We start from the raw sequence: 16,525 nt of genomic DNA, 5'->3' as shown, positions 1-16,525 counted from the left end.
ACGCCCTCAGCGCAGGCCCCGCCCACCGTCGCCGCCGTCCAATGAGGGCGCGCACACGCAGTAGGCCGAGATGGCGCTATGCCGCGTTTGGCCAATCGCGGGCGGTGCACCCCTCGCGGTGACGCCCCGAGAGGCGCTAGGGCGATGTAGCGCGGGTGGGACGGAGGCGGGGGCTCGCGCCGGCGCTCCGTGGGCGGTTGGGGAGGCACCTGGCTCCAGAGGAGGTGGGGCTCTGCCCTGGGTCGCGCGGTCACTTTACTCCCCGCAGCCTCAGCCGCTGGGGTCCTATTCGGGGGAAGGTGGGTTGGTTCCCAGGACATCGCTGCCTGGAGATCTCCGGCCTCAAGTCCCAATGTTTCCATTCATCCCGGGAGCATGTATTGAGCGCTCACTACCGGCCGACCGGGGGTTCCAGGGACGAATCAGAACAGCGTCTGGTCAGGTGCCGAGTGCGCGGGTGTGGAAGCGCGGACGTGACTTTCGAGCTGATCACGGAAGAAAGAGTAGGCAGGCGTTTGCCCGGAGGGGTTACGCCAGGTGTTCCCTTCTCGCCCCCAACCGTCAGCTCAGCCTCCTCACTGTCCTCAGGCTAAAGGTGCACTGATGTGCCTCGCCCTTGTCTCTCAAAATAAAAAACGTGGGGAGGAGGGCATGGCGGTGTTTCGTTTGGGGCAAATTATGTTGAGAGACTGAGATTGTCTTTTTCCAGATATTTATTTAACACAGGTTCACTGTGGGAATTATAATAGTAATATTTTCACAAGCCAATAGTATATAGGATAATGTCTCTTAATAAACTGATAGATAACATTACAAACCAATGACAGATTAATTACAGTGTTGTTGCAGGCAAAGGAGAGATGAAAGCCCAAATTTAGTGAAGTAATAACTTCCTACAAGTTTTTCTTCTGTAGAGTCAGTTCTTCCAACTAAACGCTGGGTATCAGCTGCCAGCTTAGGCCCCCCTCCATTCTGGAGCAGACAGCTAGCAGGCAAGGACACCGGTGTGGGCAGGCAAGGTGGGCCACTCCTAAGGTTATTATTCCAGAGACCTGTACCGGTATACACCATTGCCTACAAAGAACAGCCTCAGCAAGGCAGGAAAGATGTCCCTTCTCTTCCTGATACTGCTGCACAGTTTCACGCCACTCCAACCAAGGGTAACCTGACCACAGCCTGGAGCAAGTGTCTCAAGATCTCTGGAGAGCTATTTAGATAGATCAGTGAAGAGTAGCTTTGCGCAACCGAACACGCTCAGTAAGTCCTCATAAATTCTTGGAATTTAAAGTTTAAATATCACATTTAGAGTATCTGAGTGGCCCAGTGTAATCAAATGGGTCCTTACAAGTGGAAGAAGGAGTTAGAAGAGCGAGAACTAGAGAGAGAGCCCCATGAGAAGAATTCAGCCTGAGAATGCTGCCTTTAAAGTTTCAGGAAGAGCCAAGGACTGTATGAGGCCTCTTAACAAGCCTGAAAAGGGTCCCCTAGAGTCTCCGGAAGAATGCAGTTCTGTTCACACCTTGATTTTAGCCCAGTGAGGCCCACTTCGGACTTCTAAACCTCTAGAATATAATAAATTTATATTGTTTTAAACCACCAAAAAATAGTATCACATGATCGTCTCTCCTCCACGTGGTCTTATATATAAGGCCCCAGCGATGCCAATCAACAGGTTCACATGAATGACATCCTGGCACAGCTTCCTTAGCTTAAACAAAGTTCACTCATGGGTCAAAGCATTTAAGTCATAAACAAGTTCATTTGAAATCATAACAAATAGGCAAAGAAGTAAAACAAAGACAGGTGTGTCATAAAGTGTCCTGAGGGAGTGGGTAAACTAGGAACCATGGAAACAGGAGAGTCCTTCACTGGCCTGGAAGGAGTCAAGTAAGGTCTCCAAGGGAAGTTAAACATGAACTGTGTTCACAACAAGCATGTTAATGCAAACAACAAAAGTGCAAAAGTCAGGGTGAGAAATGGCCCTTGCTATAAAATGAAACTACCCAAGAATTTAGTAAGGCCTAAGATTAGTGCCTTTGCTCGCCCATTATTTAAGCCTGGACTGCCTACTTTAAACGCTATGACTTATATACAAATCCTTTCTGCTGTTTGGAGCACAGCTGAATTGTCACCTTTTCCACCAAGTCGTATAATAGTTTATTCATACCTTATTGTTCCAATCTCTGACTGTACAGTTACGGTTAAGTCTTATCATCCCACTAGTCCCTGTTTCTTGAGGGAAGGATCTGTGATAAATCAGAATCACCCACAGCACCTACCGCAATGCTTTGCACTTAACTTATCCTCCATAAAAGTGTATTGTGAATGAATGAATAAATGAATGAATGATGAATGACAATGGTGTAGTAGGAAGACTGGGTGACTAGAATCAGGGGACCTAAATTCTGGCCATCACTAACCAGCTCTGTGACCTTGGACAAGTCAAAAGTGAGTCACCCTCTGGGGGGAGAAGCATATGAAATCTAAAGTTCCTTGCACTCCTGTACCAGACACTTCGCTGAGTTTAAGGAAGTACGGCACCAGTCATCATTTTCACCCCAAATATGTTTTATCTGCTAGCAAAATAATTATGTCCAAACACTCTCCTGGGCATCATATGACCCCCAAAACAACCTTTCCTCAACCGTTCCTCCTCTTAGTACTTCTGGGCTTTGACCTCATACCAATTCTCTAGTTCTTAGAGCAACTTCTGATGACGTTTACTGGAATTGTGCCCAGAGCCACACAAGGAAATATTCATGTAATTCTTAAAATGATTCAACCCAAAGTGTCTCTCAGCTGACCCTAGCCCAAATGAGGGAAAGGGAAGGGCTGGGGGAAGGTTATCCAAACAAGCTGCCTTAAAAGAGGTTTTTAGCATTTAAAGCTATTGGCCTTCAATTATACATTTTTCTCCCCTGCCCCCTCCAAAAGGTATTTAACAAAATTATTTCATTGGGTAACTTAAATTGATAAGTATTGCTGGAAAGCGATTACGTAATATGCCTTTAAAACTTTTATGCCCTTTGACTCAATAATCTGATTTATAGGAATTCACTCTTTGAAAATAGAGATGGACACTAAGATTTGTGTAACAATACAAAGCAAAAAAGCCAAACCAAATAATCAGAACCATAATACCAAAACAAAACAATAAAAACCAAAAAACAAAAAAACCCTATTCATAAACTGGAAACAACAGAGAAACATCTGACATCAAAACAATTAAATTGTATGGTTATGGTACATCATTCAATGCAGTATTATGAAGCCATTAAAAACCTCTTAATAATTTAAAACAAGTAAACTGACAAATGATGTGAAATTAGGAAGACAAAAATATAGACACAATTGTGTACGTACGTGTGTGTGTGTGTGTGTGTGTAACACACAGTAATATATTAGAAAAGTGGTTATGCAGAAAGATCCCAGAACTTTCATGGTGAATGATCTTAGAGGAAAATGATTTGGGGTGATTTTTATTTTGGTTTTCATACTTTTAGTATTTTCTACTTTATACTTCTCTGTATATTTTAGAAACTCTTACTTTAATAATGAAAAAGTAAGCTTTTTTTTTCAATATGATTTTATTGATTTCAGAGAGAGGAAGGGAGAGAGAGAGAAACATCAATGATGAGAGTCATCGATCAGCTGCCTCCTGCAGGCCTCCTACTGAGGATCAAGCCAAAACCAGGGCATGTGCCCTGACCAGGAATCAAACCATGACCTCCTGGTTCGTAGGTTGACACTCAACCAATGAGCCATGCCAGCTGGGCAGAAAGTAAGCTATTTTAAGGGAGAAAATCTTCCACCTGTGTTTGTCAGTCTAATCAACTAATACTTTTTTTAACCTGACCATTTATCCATGTCTCAAAATTAATCCTGATCCTTTTTCAACCAAAGTTTCCACTTCATCCCTCACTGTGTCAAATCTTAGGATATTTACTGATTTTACCAGTCAAGCAATGTTAGACCAGCAACCTAGCTATCTTAGCACCCACAAGCTACCTCCGCTTGTAAGCAGCTACATGCCCATGATGTTATGATTGCCAGGCATCCTGTATCTTTTATAAACAAGCATTTGGACCATCCTTAGCCTTGCCTTGATTCCTACTTTGTTGGGGAAGGAAGGAGAGGGAAGGATGGAGAACAAAATAAAGGGTAGAAAAAAAGACTACGTTTGGGTTAGAATATGGTGAACAAGGCAGAGGAGATTAGGGCCAGAGAGAAGCAAAAGAGAACAAACATGAAATAAAAGAGATTGAAGATGGTGGCAGAATAGGTGAAAGCAATATACACCTGCTCCTGGCAACGAAAGGGAGATAAACTAAAACTCAGAGAAATTAACCTGAATTAGTAACAGAAAGACACCTGAACAGGAGTATCACATCCAAGCATTGAAAAACAGAAGCTACACAGATAAGAGGGACAGAGGCGTGGTAATGGCTGGTTCCTGCACCCAGGGGCAGCGGATTTAGCAGGAGAAGTATTGCGGTTGCAAAAGCCACCCAGAGGAAAGAGGGGGTCTCAATCCCACACCAGGAACCCCAACCCAGAACACCAGGGCCTGAAAGAAGAGCATGCAAACATTTGGCAGCAGAAAATAAACAGGGAATTGGCCCACTGGTTTCGGGAAAGAGTCTGCCTGAATCCAGGATGTTCTCTGTAAAGACCACCGCACAAGGACTCGCTCTGGGGCACTCCCCCAGTGCTCTGGTGGAGGGAAGGAGACTCAGGTATACAGAAGGCAGAAGAAGATGAGGGTGGCATAGCACAGGAGATCAGGGAGGCAGGCTTCTGAGGTCTCAGTTCCGAGTCAACATTCCACACCATCCCCAGATGCCATCTCCCAGGGTCTAGCACTTCTAAGAGCATCAGCTGGAGAAAGTGCACTAACCCTGTCCTCCAAATACTGGCAACACCACCCTGCCATGCTTGAGTCTGGCATAAAGAACTGTAGGCTGTACCCAAAAGGGACCTGAACAGTGCTGCTTCCTCTGAAGAAACTATAGACAGCCTTAGACTAAACTGAAAGGAGCGGCTGGGGTATAAGAGCAAATATTCCCCCCTCCCCCGCTCCCATGGGGTAGGCAGGGACAATCCACAAAGGAAGGAGCCCTGGGCAGGGCCTCAGGCTATAGGCAGGTAGATCCTCCCTTCAGGATCTCCCGCCAGGCACCTCCAAGCCAGAAAGCTAGCAGCTAACTAACCTGCTAAGGTCCTGCACCACCCCCAACAAGGGGCACCTTAATTTGCATTCCCAAAGCCTGTATTTGCATTCCAAAACCTACCTGATCGACAAGCCAAGGCAAACCAGAACTGGTTTTGGAGCACCCCCTCAGAGGCCTTCACTAGGGTATCCCCCCACAAGAGCCAGAGCAACCCCAAGCAGAGGGGGCAGCCTTGTTCCATTACTCCAAGCCCCACCTACACTATCCTGCAGGTGCAGCCTCACAGGGTAAAGGGATCACAAATCAGAACTGTGAAATTTGGTGCATCCACCTAGGAGCTTCCTTTCCAGAGCTCTGGTGTGGAATAGCTCTCCCCTATTGAGAGCTAAGGACTCCCACTACCTCAATCAAAGGGTAGATTAGAATAGCACCCTTAGATTCTGTTGGCAATGACCTGCTAATCTCATATCCACTGGGGGAAGGAAGTGCAAAGCAGAGCTTGGACATTGGATCTGACTCACTTGGAGCACTCCAACAAGGCCTCTGGCAGAGCACTGCAGAGACAGAAGGAAGCGAGCAGTTCTCTCTCTCCCCTCCCAAGGGAAGGTGACACTCCAAGTGGAGGAGGGAAGCCTGGTTCATTTCCTCGAAGCTCTGCCTGCACTTCCCTGCTGGGGGAGCCACAGTGGAAAGGGGTCATATTCCAGAGCCAGGGCATCTGGTGCAACCTCCTCAGAGCCTCCCCTCAGGGTTTCTGACAGGGCACCGCAGAGCTAGAAGGCAAACAGCTACCTCCCCTCTTGAGGTCTGAGATCCTGTGTCACCCCATTCAAATGGAGGACTGGATTTTCACTCCCACCTCCAGCTGACTCCATCCTGCTATGCTCAATTCTATGGGGTGAAAGTCAATTCCACCCATGAACGGGCCAACAACAATCAGCTCCCTATCACAACAGGAGGGTCCACATAACCCACACAAGGGACATTACTAGAGCATTCAGCACAGGAGTTCAAGGAGCCTTTACCACTGAGTCCCACAGGACAGTTACTACATTAGGCCATCCCATAAAGACTGAGTAGCACAGCAGTTCTAACTTACACATAGGGACAAAAGGAAAGAGACAGCTAAAACGGAGCAACAAAGAAACAATCCCCAAACTAAAGAAAAGGAAAAATCGCCAGAAAAAGACCTTGGTGAAATGGAGGTGAGCAAGTTATCAAAAATAAGAGTTCAGAGTAATGGTTATAAAGATGCTCAAGGACATTATTAGTGAGAACCACAAAACACTTAAGGGAAGGTCCAGGAACTTAGTGAAAAAAGAGCTAGATATGATAAATAAGAACCAGGCAGAAATGAAGAATACTATGTCTGATATCAAGAATACGCTGGAAGGGATTAAAAGCAGGCTCAATGAAGCAGAGGACAGAATAACTGAATTAGAATGTAGAAAAAAACTCAACCAGGGAAGCAAAAAGAAAAAAAAACACTTAAAAAGCATAAGGACAGTTTAAGGGAACTTTGGGATAACATGAAGCAACAAGCATTTGTATCATAGGGGTACCAGAGCGGGAGGAAAGTGAGCAAGGGATAGAGAAACTAGTGGAGGAAATAACAGAAAACTTTCCTATGCTGGTGCAGGAGAAAGCCACACAAGTTCAGGAAGCACAGAGGGCTCCTTCCCAACAAGAGGGACCCAAAGAGACCCACTCCAAGACACATCATAATTAAAATGGCAAATGTTAAGGACAAAGAGAGGATATTAAGGGCTGCAAGAGAGAGACAAGCAGTGACCTACAAGGGAGCCCACATAAGGTTGATGGCAGATTTCTCAACAGAAACGCTTCAGGCCAGAAGGGATTGGCATGAAGTTCTCAAAGTAATGAAAAGCAAAAACCTGCAACAAAGACTGCTTTATCCAGCAAGGCTATCATTTAAAGTTGAAGGTGAGATAAAGAGCTTCCCAGACAAAAGAAGGCTAAAGGAGTTCAGTACCACCAAACCAGCACTGCAAGCAATACTAAAAGGTCTGCTCTAGGAAAAAGAAGGAATAGTGGGAGAAAGGTACATCAGCACAAAGGGAGAAAATGGCATTAAATAAGTTTATATCAATAGTACCTTAAATGTAAATGGAATAAATGCTCCAATCAAAAGACATAGGGTAGCTGAATGGATAAGAAAACATGACCCATATATCTCCTGTCTACAAGAGACTCACCTGAGAGCAAAAGATTCATACAGACTGAAAGTGAAGGGATGGAAAAAAAATATTCCATGCAAATGGAAACAAAAAAACTGACAAAAATAGACTTCAAAATAAAGACCATAACAAGAGACAAAGAAGGTCACTACATAATACTAAAGGGATCAATCCAACAGGAGAAAAATATCCCTTATATATGCACCCAATATAGGAGCACCTAAGTATATGAAAAATTTATTGGTGAACGTTAAGGGGGAGATCAACAGCAACACAATCACAGTGGAGGGACTTTAACACCACACTGACATCATTCGACAGATCATCAATTCAAAAAACCAACAGAGAAACAGAGACTTTTAATGACACACTAGAGCTAATGGGTTTAACTGACATTCACAGAACACTTCATCCCAAAGCAGCAGAACACACATTCTTCTCAAGTGCACGTGGAACATTCTCAAAAACAGACCACGTTAGGGCATAAAACAAGTCTCTACAAGTTCAAGAAGACCGAAATCATAACAAGTATCTTCTCATATCACAATGGTATGAAACTAAAAATCAACCATTATAAAAAAACTCAAAAATATTTGAACACATGGAGGCTACACAGCATGGTATTGAACAATGAATGGGTTACAAATGAGATCAAGGAAGAAATCAAAAACTTCCTGGAAAAAAACAAAAATGAACAGACAACAACCCAAAATCTATGGGACACAGAGAAAGCAGTCCTGAGAGGAAAGTTCATAGCACTATAGGCATACCTCAAGAAACAAGAAAAAGCTCTAATAAACCATCTAACACAACAACTAACAGAATTAGAAAGAGAACAGCAAGATAGGCCCCAAGTAAGCAGAAGGAAGGAAATAATAAAGATCAGAGCAGAAATTAATGACATAGAGACTAAAAAAATAATACAAAAGATCAATGAGACCAAGAGCTGGTTCTTTGAAAAGATAAACAAGATTGATGAACCTTTAGCGAGACTCATCAAGAAACAAAGAGAGAGGACCCAAATAAAATCAGAAATAAAAGAGGCCATATAACAATGGACCCAACAGAAATACAAAGGACTGTAAGAAAATACTATGAGCAACTATACGCCAAAAAACTAGACAACCTCGGTGAAATGGACAGATTCCTAGAAACATACAGTCTTCCAAAGCTGAATCAGGAAGAATCAGAAAACCTGAACAGGCCAATAACAACTAATGAAATTGAAGCAGTAATCAAAAAACTGCCAGCAAACAACAGTCTGGGATCAGATGAATTTACAGGCAAGATTTACCAAACATTCAAAGTAGAATTAACACCTATTCTCCTCAAACTATTCAAGAAAATTCAAAAGGAGGGAAATCTCCCAAGCTCTTTTTATGAGGCCAGCATCATCCTAAACACAAAACCAGATAAAGACACTACAAAGAAAGAAAATTACTGGCCAATATCCCTGATGAACATAGATGCTAAAATCCTCAACAAAATACTAGCCAACCCAATCCAGCAATACATTCAAAAGATCATACACCACAACCAAGCGGGGTTTATTCCAGGGATGCAAGGCTGGTATAATATTCACAAATGAATAAATGTGGTACATCACATGAACAAACTGAAAGACAAAAATCATAAGATCATATCAATAGATGCAGAAAAAGCACTCGAAAAAATCCAGCACCAATATTTAATAAAAACTTTCAGCAAAGTGAAAACAGAAGGAACATACCTCAACATAATAAAGGCCATATATGACGAACCTACAGGCAACATCATACTCAATGGTCAAAAACTAAAATCATCTCCCTTAAAAACAGGAACAAGACAGGGTTGTCTGCTTTCACCACTCTTATTCAACATAATACTGGAAGTCCTTGCCACAGCCATCAGGCAGGAGGAAAACATAAACGGTATCCAAGTTGGAAAGGAGGAAATAAAACTGTCATTCGCAGATGACATGATATTGTACATAGAAAACCATAAAGACTCCACCAAAGTACTACTAGATTTAATAAATGAATTCAGCAAGGTAGCTGGATACGAAATTAACATCTGAAAATCTATGGCATTTTTATATACCAACAATGAAATATCAGAAAGAGAAACTAAAAAAAATCCCATTTACCACTGCAACAAAAAAAATAAGATACCTAGGAATAAATTTAACCAAGAATGTAAAAGACCTGTACTCGGAAAACTACAGGATACTGAAAAAAGAAATAGAGAAAGATATAAACAAGTGGAAGAATATACTATGTTCATGGATTGAAAGAATTAATATCATTAAAATGTCCATACTACCCAAAGCAATCTATAGATTCAGTGCAATTTCTATTAAAATACCAAAAAACATATTTCACAGGGCTAGAACAAATATTCCAAAAATTTATATGGAACCAAAAAAAGACCCTGAATAACTGCAAAAATCTTAAGAAAGAAGAACAGAGTTGGAGGGATCACTTTACTGGATATCAAACTATACTACAAAGCCACTGGCATCAAAACGGCCTGGTATTGGTATAATAGACATATAGATCAATGGAACAGAATGGGAATCCCAGAAATTGACCCATGTCATTATGGTCAGTTAATATTTGACAAAGGAGGAAATAGCATACAATGGAGTAAAGACAGTCTCTTCAATAAATGGTATTGGAAAAATTGGACAGCTACATGCAAAGAAAATGAAACTAGATCACCAACTTACTCCATACACAATAAATTCAAAATGGATAAAGGACTTAAATGTAAGTCACGAAACCATAAAAATTCTGGAAGAAAACATAGGCAGTAAAGTCACAAACATCTCATGTAGTGGAATTTTCACCGATACATCCCCTAGGGCAAGAGAAACAAAAGAAAAAATAAACAAATGGGATTATATCAAACTACACAGCTTCTGCACAGCAAAAGAAATCAATCTCAAAATACAAAGGAACACCACGGTACGGGAGAACATATTTGCCAAGTATGCATTTGATAAGGGGCTAATTTCCAAAATATACAGACAACTCATACAACTCAACAAGAGGAAGACAAACAACCCATTAAAAAAGGGCAAAGGACCTGCATAAACACTTCACCAAAGAGGACATACAGGAAGCCAAGAGATACAGGAAAAAATGACCAATGTCATTAATCGTCAGAGATGCAAATTAAAACCACAACGAGGTATCACTTCACACCTGTCAGAATGGCTACCATCAACAAATCAACAAATGACATGTGTGGTGAGGATGTGGAGAAAGGGAACCCTGGTACACTGCTGGTGGGAATGCAGACTGGTGCAACCACAATGGAAAACCGTATGGAGGTTCCTCAAAAAATTAGAAATGAAGCTGCCTTTTGACCCAGTGATCCCACTTCTAGGACTATACCCTAAGAATTCTGAAACACTAATCAGAAAGAATACGTGGACCCCTATGTTCATAGCAGTGCAATTTATAACAGCTAAGATCTGAAAACAGCCCAAGTGCCCCTCAGTAGATGAGTGGATAAAAAAGCTGTAGGACATTTACATCATGGAATACTACACAGCTGCTAAAGAAGGATCTCATACCTTTTGGGACAGTATGGATGGACCTGGAGAGTATTATGCTAAGTGAAATAAGCCAGGCAGAGAAAGACAAACATCACATGATCTCACTTATATGTGGAATCTAAAGAATAAGCTCATAAACAAAATTGATTCAGTGACATAGAAGCATGGAACAGACTGACGAATCTCGGAGGGAAGACGGGGGTGGTTGGGTGGGAAGGGATTAACCACAGAATTTATATGCATGTATGCATAACCCGTGGATACAAACAATAGTGTGGTGAAGGCCTGGGGCAGGGAGTAGGTGCAGGGTGGAAGGGTTCAATGGGGAAAAGGGGGACATCTGTAATACTTTCAACAATAAATTAAAAAAAAAAAAAAGAGACAGGGGTGTAAATGGAAGGGTAATTTTCCAACAGAAAAGACAGCAGTTACCCAAACATCTGCTGTATTATGTTAGTGATGTGCTACATTATTAGCCTACACACTCCTAGTCATGCCCCTTCATGTTCACAGGGTAAAACAGTAACAAAAGGACTGCACCATTTTAGGGGCCCCAAAGGGCACCCAGGTCTCTGAGGCTACCTTCAAGATGATCCAAGTAGCTAGTGTGACTAAGGAACTGGATTTTAAATTTCATTCAATCTTAATTATATAAATTTAAATAGACATATGTGGCTAGTGGCTATTCTATTAGACAGTGCAGTTCTAATACTACAAAAGTTAATGTTCAGCAATTGAAAATGGTGTTTAAAAAAATGAATTTTTTCTTCCTTAAGACCCAGCAGAACAGCCAGGAAATCAGATTATTTGTTCAAAAGGAATCTTTCTCTGGGTAAATCCCTGAGACCAGTAATGATTTACTGTCACCCAATCAGGAAAGAGAAAATAAGGCAATTCAATGGCCATCTCAGCTCTAAGCTCTCAGGTGTGATTTTGCTTACTCCCAGAGTTTCCCTTTAGGTTTTCCTTTGAAGCTCTTCATATCTTACCTTAGATCAAAACAAATTTCTTCTTTTTCTCCATCCCTGGCCGTATCTCTCACTGGGCAGATTCAATGGCATGGTGATCTGGATCTTCCCATCCTCTAAACTGAGAGGTTGACCTTTTCTAGATGTTTTGGCAAACCAAAGAAACTTTGTAGTGCAATTATCAGAGAACACCTTAATTGTAATGGTCCAAAAAGAAAAAGGAAAAGTGGACTTTGGGACTTAAGAGGAAGATGAATTTGGGGTTGAAAATGAAGAGATGAGGGCCAGTTCCCCTGAACAGTCTTTCCAAATCCATTCAGGAGGGAAATCTTCAACTTCAGAAGACTCAAAAGACTTTTCTATGTGAATTTTCCTATGCTGACTGAGGTAGGCACTTCTGCTGAAGCATTTCTCACAGTCAGTACATTTGTAAGGTTTTTCTCCTATGTGGGTCCTCCGGTGCCTGATAAGGTTAAAACTCTGACTGAAGCACTCACCGCAATCAGGGCATTTATAAGGTTTCTCTCCTGTGTGTGTCCTTTGGTGAATTACCAGGGTGGAACTCTGACTAAAAGTTTTCCAGCACTCAGAACATCTGTAAGGTTTTTCTCCTGTATGTGTCCTCTGATGTCTAATTAGATGAGAGCTGAGGCCAAAACTCTTTCCACATTCACAACATTTATATGGTTTCTCTCCTGGCTGGGTTCTGCATTCTTCTATCTCACTGCAGTTCTGACTCAAACTTTCTTCATAGTCTGAACTTTCACAGGGTTGTTCTCCTGTGTGTGCTTTCTGGTGTGCAATGAGGTTTGAACTTCGACTGAAATTCTTCCCACATTCTTTACACTGATAGGGTTTTTCTCCTGTATGTATTCTCTGATGCTTTATTAGAGTAGAATTACAACCAAAGCTTTTTCCACACTCAATACATTTGTAGGGCTTCTCACCTGTATGTGTTCGCTGGTGGCGAATCAGGCTGGAACTCTGACTAAAACCCTTCCCACAATCAGAGCATTTATAAGGTTTTTCTCCAGTGTGAGTCCTCTGATGTTCTATTAGGACATAACTGTGGCTGAAGCATTTCCCACAAACAGGACATTCGTATGGTTTTTCACCAGTGTGTGATCTGTGATGCTGAATAAGGTGAGAACTACTGCTGAAACTCTTCCCACAATCGGGACATTTATAGGGTTTCTCTCCTGTGTGAGTCCTCTCATGGATAATAAGATGGGAGGTATTGCTGAAGTTTTTCCCACATTCCCCACACTGGTAGGGCTTCTCTCCTGTGTGTGTTCGCAGATGCTGAATCAGGTGAGAGCTGTTACTGAAGCATTTCCCACACTCAGAGCATTTATAAGGTTTTTCCCCCGAGTGAGTCCTCTGGTGAGCACGCAAATGAGAACTGTTATTGAAGCTTTTCCAACATTCAGAACATTTGTAGGGTTTGTCTATGAAGGATGAATTCTGCTGGACAGAGGCACTGGCATATTCTCCTGGGTCCCATCCCCAGTCATTGGGTTTTTCTTCCTCTTTTCCTGTATAATTTTCCCGATTCTCTGACTTGCCATCATTCTCATAGAAACCATCACACCAAATCTCATCTCCTTGGGACCCTGTCAATGGTATTTCTTTTGTATCCTCATGCTTACAATTTTGAGGGCCATCTCTTTTAGACCATTTTGAGGCTCTGTCTTTCAGTTTATCTGCCTTAAGTTTATTGTGTTGAACAATTTCTAAATTATTCTTACTTTCAACTCCTGCAAAAATAAACAAATATTCTAAACATAGTCCCTAATCTCTGCCAGGGGAATTCTGAATTGCAGTGGAACAGAGGAAATAACAAAGTAAAACCTTGCAAATTATTTTATATAAAAATGTTTTTAAGTTAGTTTTACTTCAACATCAGAAGCAAATGAATTTTTTGTACTTAGTAACAACACTAATCAAGTATTTGAACAGCTGTCAGCAATTGCCAAGGGAGATATTTATTAAAAATAAATTCACTAGCTTTATTCTAGAAGACTTAAAAGAAAAAAGGGGGGTCTGAGTAGGGGAGAAACTGAATAGGACACCATCTGAGGTGAAAACTAGACAATATCTGAGCACATATAGAAATAACGATAGCCACTACAGGCATACCTCATTTTATTGTGCTTAGCTTTACTGTTTCACAGATGTTGTTTTGTTTACAAATTGACAGCAAGCACCTGTATCAGCAAAAAGATTATGACTCGCTTAATTGAGATGCTTGCTTTATTGTGATCTGACACTGAAACTGAAGTATCTCTGAGGTATGCCTGTATTTATTAAGAACAGTAGCTTTGCACATAGTATCTCATTAATCCTAAAAAAATATGTGAGACAGATAGTATCACATTTCTTTTCTTGAAGAGACAACTAAGGCTATAAGAGTTAACACAACTTGTGAGTTACAGAGCAGGGAATTAAATTAAAGTTTGTCTCATTCTAATGCCCTGTTCTCCCTACATACTCCATAGCACATCTTATAATGGATTTCCAAAGTATTCAGATCATCTTCTTGATCCCTCACCTGTAAAAGAGCTTTTCAAACTCTCCCTCTCCGTGAAGCCATTAGAATCTGAGACCAACAGGTTTTTCTCTTGCTCCATCACAAGGATCACAACCAGAAATCCTGTAGAAGGAAACAGGTCATATTTGGAGGCATTTGTTAAAATTTATTCTTCCTCCTTCCTTCCCAATCACTGTAACACAACAACTATAGGCACAGAGTGTTCTGTTAATAATACTAAAGATAAGAAATATAGTCTTTAGAAATCCTTTTAGAAAATCCTTTCTCAGATGCAAGTGCTTAGAATTCAGGGTTAACCCAATTTATCTTTTCCAAGGAAATAATTTAAAAAATTAAATTTCACATTAAAGTCTGAGGATCAAGCATCAATACTAGAATAAATACAATACTATTGTCCACTCAGAGCTTAGAAACATTTTTAATTGAAAAAACAAAGTATTTCTTTTAAAGGCACCAATAATAAGAATTCAAGGAACCAATATGTCAGTATAAGAAGCAGCTAAAGAAAGCACTCTGTTTAGTTTAGAATAACTTGGTCCTTGACAGAGGGCGAAAACTTTGAAGTCAATTTCAAAAGAAAGTTAGGATTTCTATAATCAGTAACAAGAAAGTAGTACAAAGCAGGGTTAGAATAATTATAGACAATAACCCCTAAATATTTCAGAATGCTAACAAGGGTCCTCTTCCTTGCCTCTAAGTCTATCATAATCCCAATATCCATTTCAACCTCAATTTTATTTTCTGCAGCCAAATACAATCCTTGACCTACTTTAACAGACTAGAAAATGTGATCAATGGAAGGCAGTTATATATGAACTTGGCATTCAAGTCAAGATATAAAGAGCACTGCCCCCAAGGCTCAGCAGTTGAGCAACCACCTATGACCCAGGAGATCATTTAAATTCCAGGTCAGGGCACTGCCTGGGTTGCGGCTGGATCCCCAGTACAGGGCGTGCAGAAAGCAGCCAATCTATGACTCATCACTGATGTTTCTGTATCTCCCTTCCTCTCTCTGAAATAAAGACATACTTTTTAAAAAAAGATATAAAGAATACATGATTTGGGGGAAATGAAAGCCTAAAATAAGGATATACAAAGGCGTGCAAATGAAAAACAAACAAAAATAGTATACTTATAATTTTGACCCTATTACTGCCTATTATGCGCCAGACAGTGAACTGAATAATGTACACATATTTCTCACTTAATTCTCACAATAGCCCTCTGAGGTATATAAACAATTACGAGCATTTTATAGATGAACTAAAAAAGACATTAAGAAACTTTCCCAAGGCCATGCAACTGGACAGTGCGTGGTATAGCAGGATTTAACCCGGAGTCTGTGTGGACACTGACCTACACACTCAGCTCTGACAGTGAACTAGAGCAGGAAGCAGAGAGCTGGGCATAACCCCAAACTGCAAATGATCCTCAAAGAGGACCTTTACTTAGAAATATACTGACTGGATTTTTAGAGAATAGATTTACATCCCTAGACCTTATACCAAACGGAGCTGGCATTCCCCAAGCGTCCTGAGCAAGGAGGGATTTGTTATAAGAAAAGGTGAAAGTCTCAATTATAAATACCCTTGTTTGAGCAGGGAGAAGAGACGCCTGAATAGGAAAAGGGGGGGGAAGAGTTGGAGTGCCATGTTTTGCTTTCTGAGTTACATATTTCTATCAAAGTGCTCACACAGGAAGTGAGAGCCTGGGTAACAACAGATAACCGCGCCAGCATTTTCCCTGCTAAAAAACTATTCATTTTGGTAGTAGAGGCGCCCTCAAGTGCACTGGTCCCATCAAAGGGCAGCAAACTCAAGGCCATCAATGGTGTGAGAAAGGCTGTCCTTGAGGTGTCCCTTCACAGAGCAGGCCAGTTTTCATTGCCAGCGCCCAAATAGGGCGTCAGGATGGGGCCCGAGCGCCCTGACTGAAGCTCAGTTCACTAGAAGCCCTTGGCAGGGGCCCTAGGTTGGGGTGCCCCGTGAGGGGGGGTTCCAGCGGCCCAGACCGTCACCAGCTGGCACGGTCCTGTAAGGGACTCCGCAGCGAGGGAGGCGCAGGGCCCGAGCGGCGGAGAGGCTGAGCCCCGCCCC

At 41.7% G+C, this 16,525-nt stretch overlaps 1 protein-coding gene across 2 annotated transcripts; it reads right to left on the bottom strand.

Moving 5' to 3' along the window:
- Positions 1 to 272: 272 nt before the first annotated feature.
- On the bottom strand, positions 273 to 15,330 carry ZNF572 (zinc finger protein 572). 2 transcript variants are annotated; one of them, XR_015715795.1, is made up of 3 exons: positions 14,430 to 15,330; positions 11,900 to 13,635; positions 273 to 731 (listed from the first exon to the last, which is right to left on the bottom strand). XR_015715795.1 is itself a non-coding variant. In XM_016216105.2 (2 exons), exons 1-2 carry the CDS (start codon positions 14,506 to 14,508, stop codon positions 12,119 to 12,121), a joined length of 1,596 nt encoding a protein of 531 aa, XP_016071591.1. In that variant the 5' UTR covers positions 14,509 to 15,330; the 3' UTR covers positions 8,506 to 12,118. The 2 variants fall into 2 exon arrangements, 1 of the variants encoding a protein (XP_016071591.1); XM_016216105.2 differs by lacking the exon at positions 273 to 731 and having other exon boundaries at positions 8,506 to 13,635.
- Between the last annotated feature and the right edge of the window lie 1,195 nt (positions 15,331 to 16,525).

This window comes from Miniopterus natalensis, chromosome 16 (genome assembly GCF_054644295.1).
Source record: "Miniopterus natalensis isolate mMinNat1 chromosome 16, mMinNat1.hap1, whole genome shotgun sequence".
NCBI lineage: Eukaryota > Metazoa > Chordata > Mammalia > Chiroptera > Miniopteridae > Miniopterus > Miniopterus natalensis.
The sequence above is the reverse complement of the archived record's forward strand: the minus strand, read 5'-3'. Positions and strand labels throughout refer to the sequence as shown.

Bases quoted from the DNA above. Each gene is read 5' to 3' on its own strand.
- ZNF572 (XM_016216105.2), bottom strand. From the start codon at position 14,508: ATGGAGCAAGAGAAAAACCTGTTGGTCTCAGATTCTAATGGCTTCACG. The intron at 13,636-14,429 runs GTGAGGGATCAA...TTATTTTTGCAG, and splicing joins TTTGAAAAGCTCTTTTACAG to GAGTTGAAAGTAAGAATAAT.